The 12,946-nt window shown below is 42.5% G+C and overlaps 2 protein-coding genes across 2 annotated transcripts; one reads left to right on the forward strand and one right to left on the reverse strand.

The window, feature by feature from the left end:
* Positions 1–4,506: 4,506 nt before the first annotated feature.
* SARC_00943 (hypothetical protein) lies at positions 4,507–5,455 on the forward strand (the record flags this gene model as incomplete). The annotated part of the gene is made up of 3 exons (XM_014305368.1): positions 4,507–4,911; positions 4,949–5,258; positions 5,349–5,455. 3 exons carry the CDS (start codon positions 4,507–4,509, stop codon positions 5,453–5,455), a joined length of 822 nt encoding a protein of 273 aa, XP_014160843.1.
* A 2,965-nt stretch (positions 5,456–8,420) lies between these two features.
* On the reverse strand, positions 8,421–11,090 carry SARC_00944 (hypothetical protein; the record flags this gene model as incomplete). Its single annotated transcript, XM_014305369.1, has 3 exons — positions 8,421–9,251; positions 9,396–9,911; positions 10,791–11,090. Coding segments are annotated over 3 exons (1,122 nt in total), but the record flags the coding sequence as incomplete, so codon positions are not given.
* Between the last annotated feature and the right edge of the window lie 1,856 nt (positions 11,091–12,946).

Raw genomic sequence — 12,946 nt, forward strand, 5'->3', positions numbered from 1 at the left:
TTTCCGCGATTACTTATACGGAACAGCTTTTACGCTGATGTGTGATCAGAAGTCCCTTCAATATATGAAGGGAATGAAGCCAGACTCTCAATTACTGAGTCGACGGCATGATACACTATCAAAGTTTCATTTTGATATCAAACATCTACCAGGGATACATAACCATTTACCGGATATGTTATCACGCTTTGTACCGGACTTTAATAAATTCGTACGTGAGTTACTAGCCACTGATTGGAAATGTAACCCCAGGTGGTTTGAACTGGCTCAAAAGATATTTGTGCCACATACAGTTGACATGTTCGCTGCACATCATAATGCACAACTTAAGAATTACCGGACTTTAAATTATCCTCTAGGAGATGCCTTTCAATTAGACCTCTTCGAACATAATGCGTGGGCTAATCCACCATGGCAGTTAATTGCCCAATTACTAAATTATGTTCATATACACAAAGCTACCATCACGTTGTGCTGCCCAATACGGAGTAAAAATCTATGGCTCAATACATTATTAAGCATGATACAATGCGAGCCAATATATTTAGATAGGGAAGCAGATACTTTCCTATATCAGGGTACCCGAGCTCTCCAGAAGACGCCCTGGAGACATACTATAATATGTCGTATAGGTCCCATTGGAACAACCAAATGGACCCCTACTGAGACCTTCCTTAACGAGGTCAAAGAGTCAGAGATCCCACTCTCTACCAAATTGAACGTTAAGCAGTTCAAAGGCAACACAGAACTTGAAGTATGTGGACAAGAAATACAATCTACTAATGACACTAAAGTTAAGTAGCGTCAGTCTCTTGCTAGGACTCTGTTTAACAACATAAAGTCCAAGTCCGAAGTCTTTCAAACCCTATTTTTAAAGGGATTGATGAACGACAATCCCGAAGCATATACACATATAATGCAACTGTTAAATAAGTCAGGTGTATCAAACGCACACGAGCGCACTCATGACACTCATGCAAAAGAAGGACAGGAGTCTGGAAACACTACAGACTTAGAGACCACGCAAGTGGATTCTCAACACCCTACCTTCATTCTGGAGGAGTAGAATGATGAAAACATTCTTGCTTGGCTGACGCAAAACCATAAGCTGAAGCACCAGAACGTAGTAGACGCACTTAAAGATGCTAAGCGAAATGGGATCGCGCACCTTAAGCTGGCAACTTTAATTGACAGAGTATATCAGTTATGTACAGACTGTGATCTCAACCAGATGAAGCGCTATGGGCTCGCACCACTTACTAGTGTGACCGAAGATGTTCCATGGTGCAGGGTCATCATTGATCTGGTTGACCTGCCTACGTCCGAGCACACAGGCGACCGTTACGTATGCCACTTCTTTGATGTGGCGTCACGGTTTAGCTTGCTCTATCCATTAAAGGATAAGAATACGCAGACCGTGGCAGAATTATGTTACCAAGTCTTTGCTGATCACAATGACCGGGTATAATGTGTACTATTAACAGTAGCGAGTTCTACGATGACGTAATGGAATCGTTAGTACTCGTATCAGGCATATGAAAAAAGGGGTGTACCATATAAACCGCAAACACAAGGCGCGAATGAAACGCGCCATAGAAGACTTAAGTTCTTCTTACGTACTGAATTAACGGATGATACAGATGATTGGCCGTACCACCTTAAGTGGGTACAAACTCAGATGAACGAGTGTGCTGATCCGGTTATGTAATAGCCGGGCCTCCACATTAGACCATGCTCTATAAACGTACTCTTTAAGCAGTACATAAACTATAAACGGACTCTTAATAGTACGTGAACCAAATGGTTTTAACGGTTCTATTTAAAAGTACCTTTTCCATTTTACATATCAGATGTTTGGATGAAGGCCATTAAAAGGCCCGATGAAAATGCCAAAGATGGGATTTGGAATAGTTTTATTAATAGAACTATGTTTTATTCCAAATCTATTTATTTCTGAATACTTCGGTAGCGAGATGGCTCAACCGAAAATAGGTTTCTAGGGACTATTAATGTTACCTAGTTGATCCTCCGTTCAGCCAACCAGATGTGCCAATCTATGATGGCAAGTCGGTAATTCTTGATAAGTGGAAAGTCATTGGTTAAGATAATAACAAAAGACATAAGAGTATTTTCTTTTTCTTTTTACTGTTTTTCCTCTAAAGATAGGATTTTAGGAGTCTTTCGAATTCGATCGAACAACGAAAAGATGAATAAAATCCGTTCGGCAAAAACAGTACTGAGAGGATTATATATAGGCAATGTCTCAGCCTCACAATCCCTCAGAGTATTGCTGTTTTCACGAGGCAAACCTAACTTTACTAAAAGACTAATTACATTTATTTTGTTTTAATTTCATCTGAGCTTTAGAAGACTTTATTACGTTTAACTACTCTAAGACGTTAATATCGCCTTAAGAGACCGAAACCTACAATATATGCTTTTGGTCTCCTGGTTGCTAAATTATGATGACTTCCGATGAGTCACGCTTCTTTCTCACTAAATCCTCTGTTCCACTATCTGGTCCGGTTCCCTGGTCCAGTCCTGAATCATCCTCATAGGTCCAGTCCTCTGGTCCGGTCCCGAATTGCTCTTATATGTCCGGTCCTCTGGTCCGGTCCTAAATCTCCGTCCATGGTACTTTGTCCACAATGCGCCACGAACGCTCAGGTACCACATGGGATGAATCAATTTCTCCGCCCACTTTCCGATTGCAGTTGCCTATTTTATTGTACTAGATTATCTTCCTAGTATACCGTCCACCGGAAGTCTTGTATAACTTGGACATCGCTCGCCGTAGCCCATACATCATTGACTAGAACGCCCCACTTGCGGAATCCGACTTCATACCTCGGACGAACCACCAATCAACCCAAGACCAAAGTCCAACGCCCGAAGGACAAGTTCTATCAGGTCGACATGGACCCGAGTCGTCCTAAATTTTTCCGTGATGTTATGGTAGAGGTACTGACACTACCAGGAACACTACCCGTGCGCACCGTTTACCGTACGAACAACCTTCTCAAGAGTGAAGTGATCACCCGCAAGATCGTAGTCATGTACCTGGTTGACCATGACAGAAGGTTCATGCACAGCACGTGTATGTATAATGTCATAATCTGCCTATTACCCTGCCAACAGAAGACGATACACGTGCTCAATCACGCCTACGGGGCATTTATTCTAACTTGCATTGACCTGGCGGCATTCTGCCACCAATTGATGATTGCATCAGAATGCCACCACATTCTCAAGTTCTATACTCACGAAAGGCATGTTCCGCCAAGCAATCTACCTACTCGAAGGAATCCAGGATATAATGATTGCTTGGATGTGCAACACTGTATTTTGCACACCTTCCGCCAGGTTAAGGCATTGTTCCCCTAATTGGACAACCTGATGATAATCGCCAAGTGGATTCACGGAAATACGTATATCGCAACCATCGGACAACACCGACCCAACCTCCAACATCACGATAGAAACGAACGTACATCTGTAGCCAACGAAAAGCGAAATATCTCGCCTTTTGAAAGAGGTCAGCCGCCTTTTAGGGAGTGTAATATTTTTGAGATACAGATCTAGAATAGACCGCGATGAATTTGAATTTCTTACGGCTTCAGTTCCCAAGAACAGGAAAGAAATTATCTTTTTATTCGGCATGGTATCCTGGTGGTCGAGCATGGTACCCCACTATGCACGCACTATTGTGGCACTCACTCGACTCACGAAGATGAATGAGGCGTTTACGCGGATCACGATACAATAGCTGGACTGGAAGAAGGCTTTGTACTGCCTCTCCAATGAGTATCAAGCTATATCAGCCGCTTCGGCACCAGCGACTGATGATGTGCCCGGGTGCCTGCAACACGTCTGCGGGAAAGACTCTTTTTGTAAAAATAGAGGGAGCTATGACGTGAACAAGATAGAAGACGCGGCCCTTTGCACTATAGCTTTGGCAGCAGCGAAATCACGGGTTCTGAACCAACCGGACCTCAAAATGGGTCTAGAGGCCCTTGCTCTTCAGTTCTCGAGCCGAGCGATCGAGCCCGCGGACCCCACCACAAATTCAATGCCACACCACGGTAACCGTGGACATCGACGACATTATTGTTATCCCCCTTATGAACGGTAAGGAGGGTTACGGCATAGTACGCCAGGAAATCATGAACGTGTGCATTACAATTGCCGGTCACTCCAACCTATTTCCTGTCATCCTCGGTGCTACCACGCTGAACTCGGCGCAACGTAACTACCGCGCTATAAGACGCGAAATTACGGGCTGAAAATAACAGCCAAGAAGGTGATGCACATTCTGTAGCGCTCTCATCTTCTTGTGGTCGTGTACACGTGCTACAATCCCCTCTTGAATATCATGAAGAATCCAGGAAATATTCGGACGATGACACTATAGAAAGCAGTCGTATACTACGCTCTATCCAGGCTATACACGAGGTGGAAATAGATTACCAGTATGTCCCCTGTCCATTGAACATCGTCGGCGACTATATGTCCCGGTGTTATGATCACTTGGACCCGCTCATGGTCCCAGCGGAACAGCGTCTTGGCTATGGAAAAATTCATTTCCAGGATTTACTGTATCGACGAACCCAGCGATGTTGGTACAATACACACGGCTGGGACGTCTTCGCTGCCGACCTGAACGACAAACACTGCTTTGGAAACTCGCCCTTCGGCATTATGGATAATGCGCTATACCACATCGCCACGTTCCGCAACGTCTCGGTCGTGTCGTGTGTCCCATTCTGGGAGAGTCCCGTGGCCGCCCCTTTTCGGTATGTATGTCATCCAATTATCACAAATGAGGAGGACACTTTCCTTCTTGGTGGCAAGCGAACGGTTGGTCTACCGCCGTGGAAGACACACTGCTCGCCCATGTTGAAAGTGGGGCTGGTATTAATTACCCAGTCCCTCATTATTTCTCCAATAGAAGAAAAGCAACAGTGCCATAGCATTCATTTGGCATGTAGGCCATCAATTCCGCTCTGTTTCATGTTTTTCTGCAACAACACGAGCACAAGCAGAAGCGGACGCGGTCCTCGCGGCAGAAGCAAAGACCTCACCCGCAGTTGTGTGTATTACGGCCGACGATGAGCACGAGGTATCTGATACTGCCGCTACCCTCCAATCTGTGGTTTCCACGGACGTCACAGACCCACCTATAACCACGGAGGGCTCCACTCACGAGCCTGGCGACACACAGCCAGCACCTGTACATACGTCACACGGCGGAAACATTGGTAAGCATAGACCGACGATATGCTTTTGGATATTTCTGTCGGTTTCACGGACTTCAGCCTGGACCCTAATGTTTGGCAATTGAACCTAAGTACTGGGAGACGACCTTTGTAAACAAGCCCAAGGCATTCTATCCGCCCCGTACCCTATTCCAGACACGCCCAGCACCCGCTTGCTGAACATGTCGTTTCCCCACTAAACCTCCTGTGTCGAAAGACGCCGCTGACAATCAAGTGCCCCCCCCCCCCTCCCCCCCCCCGCGCGCTTCCTACCATTACGAGCTGACCACTCGCCGTTCATCTCCCAGCAATGTGATCTGAGCAATACACAACCTCTGTATGCATCAGATACAGCAGCAAACGCATCCCGCCTTGACAAATACATCTATGTGCCAGCACGTTTATTCCAAAAAATTTGAATTTGATTTATAAGGCATATAAAGATCGTTACTATACAATCTAGTAACTCTAGTGAGAAAATAAACGACCTCGAGAAAAGCTGAATATTTTATACGTATAACATTTTAATAACTGTAGTAGTTTCATAACATCAAATGCAGGTAAAGACAAATTTGAATAGTGAGACGGAACTTGAGCATGTATCCTTGATCGCAAAAATCAACACCCGTGATTGGACACGAAAAAGTTGATAGGTAGGATTAATCAGGACGTGTATTGTAGTAAGTTTACTCGCACAATCAAGTTTTTCGGTCCAATATGCTATATGATCAATATTCTAAAGTTAGATAGCGTCCAAATTCATGTCGATTGCCAGATTAACGGAAGGTATATCAAAAGGGTGGCCTCAAAGGTGTATGATCTCTGCGCAAGATGCGTATACAATGCCTAAAACATATACCGCAACTATATTGACGAAATTATGACTTCCGGATAATACAAAGGCTATTTTTTTTAAATCGTATAGAAATATATAGATCGCGTTTTTGTTTTATGTGGACCTTCTCATATGTATTTACGTTTTACCATATATTTTGTACGATGAAGATGTAATGAAAATCACTAAATGGACTGTATTTCGCTTCTGCAGTTTAATATCTTAATATTTATAAAGAAACGAGGGATGAAACACTTGATTGTTAGGGATTGCAGCTGTGCAGTTTGGTGTTCAGCATTTCCATCATATAAACCTATACATTTCATAACGGAGAAATCGTAACCTCGTGTGGTTTGATGCAAATTTATTTGTCCTTTGAACTTTCTTGACAAGCTGATTTCTGCCTCTTCTACCAGCAGCATATATAAGTCGCAAAAATCATTGCTGATATAAACATTATACCATGTCATTGTTACAACCGATGATATCTCCCAATTTATTGAAATTCACATGCCAATAATGAATGCCAACCCTAATAATGTTGCGCAATATATTTTTCGATCCTGTCGTGTACTACAGTACACCACTACACATTGCTATATTTCTGTTAATGTTTATAGAACATATGTGACACGCATATCTTGTTCAAAGTGCCTTCAAATTCAAAGTGCCTCCTTAATTCGACGAGGTTTATAATACAAGCAAGAGCTTCGCTGCCAAAACGGGCTATCAGAGCAATATACAATTATTTTCAGCGCATTTTCGCGCTTTCGTATCCTTTGCATTTATCACTGACGCTTGTGTCGATGTTTCGCCTCTTAGTCTATGGCTCATTCAAAACTTTCTCTTTTTGATGCGGACAATGCATACCTCGACGACCAGTATGTTCTGTTTATGAGCCGTTTTCAGAGAACAACGACTGCAAACAAAACTAACCGGCATGTCACCTCACTTATGGAGTGCGAGTTGTTGTGGCCGCCGGCTAACCAATGCGAATGACTGAAGTAGCTCGTCTTCTCTGATGACATATATTGCAACATGTATTTGTCTGTTGCTTGCGAAAACGTTCTGCGGAGGCAATTTATACAATCCTTCCTTTTGTCGCAAAGACTAACCTTTATGTAAATTTGTCGAGTGGGTAGAGTTTGAAGATTTCTTTCGTCTTTGCTTGGTTGCCGACAAATTCAGATGGGAAGTTGTTTGATTGGTGTGAGTAGGCATCGAATGTATTAACGCCTATGACTGCTGAACAAATTAATGTGTGAACGAAGGCGAACCTGTCATTAATATGGCTCGCAATGAGCTTAAAGTTAAGAATTCCTACCAATCTGCGTCGCTTATGCAAAAGCTGATATCATTTCTATCCACTACCAATCCTGTCTATTGATTACGAATATAGGGATGCATTCGAGGTTATTAAAATGCATTTCAGACAATATTGCGGATTGCATCACCGCCCTTTTACTTTGGCAGAAGCTATAACATTGTGAGTGGGCAGGAGGCAAGAAGTACGCACGCTATTTATTTGGCTACGAATATTTTGAGTGGGCTGGAGTTAAACAAGACACGCGCTATTTATTAGTCCACGATCGGTAGAAGCCCTTCTTCAGATGAGGGCAAGTTGCTACTGATGCAAGGTCGATTTCAATCACCACAGCACAATTTGGATGTGACCAAATGTTATACATTTTATGCTTTTGCGGATGACAGTCAAAATTTGCAAAGAGCTGTGTGCACTTCATACCTTGTGGCGTCAAAGCAAATGTAATTTATATAAATTAATGCTGGATTTGGTGAACACGGCAGATACTTTGAGCTTAGACAGTATACGCGACCTTTTATTTTAAACGTCATCCAAACACGGCCACAGCATTTGAGAAATTTACTGAATTAAGCGATCCTACACTCCCGAATTCAAAATTCTAGAAGTTATTTCACAGTAGAGATTTAGCTGGAGCAAATCTTCGCATCAAATACCTTCCTTATGCCACAGACATGCTCGCTACCTTGTCAAGACTACGGTGTAATACGACAGTCTATACTCGTCGCCTTCCATTGACAGTGAATGGGTGATACCTATTCCATCGAACCATGGATTGGCTTCCTAAAATAAAAACTCTTTTTCAAGTTTTTTTCTCCACTGAGCAAATCGTTTATTCATCCAGGTACTGTACTTGTGCGGTCGATTTTGGTGCAAGAACGCACCTCCGCATTCTCGCAGATATAGCGCGAACACCAATTGTTCTATGCGTACTAAGTCTGACAATACTTATTTTCTATTCAACCTGAGATATCGCAGATACACTTGTCATGCAGCAGCTCTCCACTATAGGAATGATATTTTTATTTGACAGTGCTTATTGTACGTTAAATACATACTGCGGACCTTTCGTCAATGAACCACTACCAGATGGCAAGGAGGCTCTATCAGCGTGGCAGTTGCTGAACTGGTACGAAAGCTTCACATTTACATCAAAAGGCGATGCATAACCTGCATCCGCATTCACTTAGCATATCCCCATGGTTGCGGACTCGCGGGGTTGTGAATGCGATCAGATCGTCCGGGAACGAGATTTCCCGCCCCTTACAAAGGCTAAATGCGGTACGATCAGCTCTATGCCAGGTGCGCAGTACTCGGTTTCCGGTCAATGAACAAGTTCACTCATATGTGTTCAACATACGTCAACAAACTCGATCTTACGCTCATGTCAGATTCTTTGCTCGTTTCCTCTATTATCCACCCCACCTCGACTGCATCAGTAGACATATTCAGAACCAGATGCTTGTCCAAACATACGACAGTTGTGCCGTGTACCGGTAATTCATTGAATTAACGAGTACTCAAAAACATGCTATCAACCAATATCAATAAATTCGATATCTCGCTTATCCCCCTTCCTCCCAGAATTAGATCCATGTACTTGTGTATGTGAAATATTTGCACCGTTTTCCAGAGGGTGCACCTGTCGTTTGACAGCTGGCATAGGTACTTCCGTGGTCTTCACCCCGTTACGTCGTGCCCAGTGCTCGCTAGCAGCATTCAGCTGCATATTTTTGGCAGCAATAAACTGTTCTGTCAACTCGTTCTTGTACACCCCCCGTCCTTGTAGTGGAACTGGTAGAGGCGCACGCGATGTCCCTGAGAGAACCCCTCCAAGACCCTGTAAATTAAGTACAGGTGGAATATAAAGATATAGTACAGCAAACGAGCATACTCATAAATCTATCAAGAAAGAAGGCCACACATTTTGTAAACTGACACTCGTGAAAATAGCAATACATATCTTAACAATCACACGACTCACCTGTGTACTTGAAATGCCCCTGTCCGCGATTATATTAGGCTTCTTATCCGCAACACCAACACCAACGCCAGCACCAGCACCAAAACCACCAGTATATCCCCCATTCCCGTTCCCAGGCACACCCATCCCACCCTCGGGCAGCACAAAGTGCCCGTACGCATTCGTCGTACCATACAGCCTCGCTTGGGCCGCATAGCTCTCCGCCTCCGCCGACATGCGCACCTGTCGCTGATACTCCTGCTTGGCCCGTTTCTCCTCCTCCGCCGACATGCGCACCTGTCGCTGATACTCCTGCTTGGCCCGTTTCTCCTCCTCCGCCGAAAGTTCGGTACTCACCGAGTCTAGAAAGGTCTTGTGGTCACGCGGGGGTGCGGCAAACAGATGCGCATCTGTCCGGTACAGTGACGTGAGCAGGTGATCGTCGCCAGCGACCACTTCACTGGCGTTGTACGGCGTTTCGGGCCGGTGCCCAAACAGATTCTGACTCCGCTCTCTCCCGACATTCGCTCTGACATCCTGTGGGTTATGTATAACGGGGAGATGAAGTTGAGGTATTTCAAATGGAAATAGGAATTTGTATGTAGAAGTTTTAGCTCAGACGGAAGATATGGAGAGGTACATAAACGTATTGTGTCCGAAAGTGGCTCGGCAATCGTGTGTATGTATGGATTGTGTTATGTATTTATGCTTTTTCTGTATGTGAATAGATATGGACCGCGCCCCCTCCCGCCATTCGCACTGACATTGAGCTAGGTACGTATAACAAAGTATGTAAAAGAAAGTGAGCGAGAAATCGTGAATCTATATGTGTATTTACAAGTATAAGGGTTGGCGTCAGAGAGTGGGTCGATAGGGGTGGTCATGTATCTGATATTACAGTGTTACTTCGTTCCAAGTGTCTGCACATTCATTTCGACTCATCACATTTGCAACAGCGGGAAAAGAATGGTGACAATAGACTAATAGAAGCTAAAAGCATCTCGCGAAAGAGCTCTGGCCTTCTATATTATCAAGTAGCCTACATAAACACATGAGAATCAACGAGATTCGATATCACACCAAATTAGGAATAGCCGGAAAAGCATAGTGACAATAGATTTATAGAATCTACAAGCATCTAGCGCGAAAACTCTGCCGTACATACACACTTCAGAATAGCTGCATTCGTTTTGATTTATCAAATTGACAATAGCCGGAAACGCATAATGACAATAGACTAATAGAAGCTACAATCATCGAGCGCGGGAACACTGCCATTCTAGAGACTATCAAGTAGCGCGACATCTGAGATTAAACGAAGCCGGAAAAGCATAATGATCTAGGACAAACTACAAGCATTTAGTGAGAGAATTCTGCCCTTCTCGAGATCATCAGATGTGTAGCGTGCAGACACACCTGGGAATCCACGACATTGGTCGACAGCCCGCGCTTGAGGACCTCTCGTTCATAAACCACCTCCTCCATGGTATTGCTCGCAAACATGCGATACACATACACCTTCTTCGTCTGGCCAAACCGGTACACCCGGCATACAGCCTGGGCTGCATGCACAGGGTTCCACTCGACATCCAGTACTATCACCCGGTTGGCACTCACTAGGTTAATCCCTATACCTCCCGCCTTGATGGAGATTAGGAACAGGTGCGCACCGGTGGTAGGACCGCCGCTGCCGTCGTTGACCGGATTGTTAAACGCCTGAGCGAAAGTATATGCAGACGGATGTATGTGGATTAAGTAAGCTACTTGATTAGGCTGGATTAGAGGAAGCAATCTTTAAACTCTGTCGCAATCCATATATATATATATATATATATGTATATCTATTAAAGGTACAACAGATCGGGTACAACAGATAGGTATACTGAATATAGATAGATAAGCATTAGGATGGGTATCCGTATAATTACTAGCAATATACCATGTCGAACAGAGCGTTCCGTTTATAAGCCATTCATACGATCATACAAATTCGACTGACTCAATCAGCGATAAGATTGTACGAAATGTGTAGAATAGAAATACATCTAATATCGGCCCACTTAGCTATATATTCGCTACGGATTGTACAAACGTATTTTAAATTTCATAACAATTCAAAAAAGAAAAAGAGTATATCTCTTTAGTTTAACCTTCATGTATATTAAACTCCTATGTATCATTGTCCTCCTTCTTGTATATACAATTTAATATTACAAAGAATCTCTACAGTATATGTAGTGTAATCGCATAACATATCGTGACATTCTTGTCGCGTGGAATACTTGCGGAACCGTTGAAAAGTAGGACACTCAGACTACAAACTACTTCATACACACTCGGAATCTGCATGTAAACTATATGTAACAATATACCATCTATAACTATAGAACTGTAGAACTATATATATATATATATATTATATGTATGTATATAGATATATATATATATATATATATATATATATACTATATAATATATATATATACTACAATATATATATACTACACACACACACTACATATATATAATAATCACAAATAAATACATAAATATACGCACACACACGTATATATATATATATATATATAAATATAATATGCAACTATATTTAAATTATTTTATGGATACCTTTGGACGAATCCTCTAAGTTTCAACTGAAGCACATGTAGCCTGAACTTCATTAGCTTGATGTCATCGCGTGTGCTATCTTCGCACTGGCCTGCCTCATGACACCAACAGTTATTATATTGAAATAGTAGTCATCGCCCATTAGTTAGCGTAGTTGAATTAATTTAGATTGTTTTCGTAACATTGGCTCATATGGCTCAATTGGTCTAACAAACAGATCAGTCTCTCGCCACTATGTGATGTGGCTGAATTAATTTGTATTAACAGTTGGTCCACTCAGAAAATTTAGTACACTTCGGAAAGAGATCGAAATAGCGTCGTACCAAATATAAGGACAGGCTCGGACAGCAACAGAGTTACGATTGTCAGGTCTCTATATTCAAATTCGCCAACTAACACAAATTGTGATATAAAACTTAGTTTTCTATCATAAGATTGATTTCTTCAGAATATTTTTCATTCAGACAGTGACAGTGTGTGAATATTGGCAAAAACCTGATTGACATACTTAGCTCCCCTGAGCTATGCGCACAAGTTTTCCATTGACTGTCATTTGCATATGGGAGGTTTAGTATGTAAATGTGCAACAACTCCCGTGCAGGAAGATAGTTAAACACGTCGCGTGTAAATATGTCATATGCATCAATGTGTGTGTACAGAGATTGCACTAGCAATGAAAGTATATATACATACATTTAATTTTGGACACATAGATACGGATCTATTTAGATATTGGTATATGTGTCTGCACATATAATATAAAGACATTTTCGAGTCGATATTATCTCATTTATATATATATATATATATATATGTATATATAAATACATACATTCATACATACATACATACATACATACATACGTGCGTGCGTGCGCACACACACACAAACACACATACATACCTACATACATGCATGCATATACATACATACATACATACGT

The sequence above is a fragment of the Sphaeroforma arctica genome, assembly GCF_001186125.1.
Source record: "Sphaeroforma arctica JP610 unplaced genomic scaffold supercont1.33, whole genome shotgun sequence".
Lineage (NCBI taxonomy): Eukaryota > Ichthyosporea > Ichthyophonida > Sphaeroforma > Sphaeroforma arctica.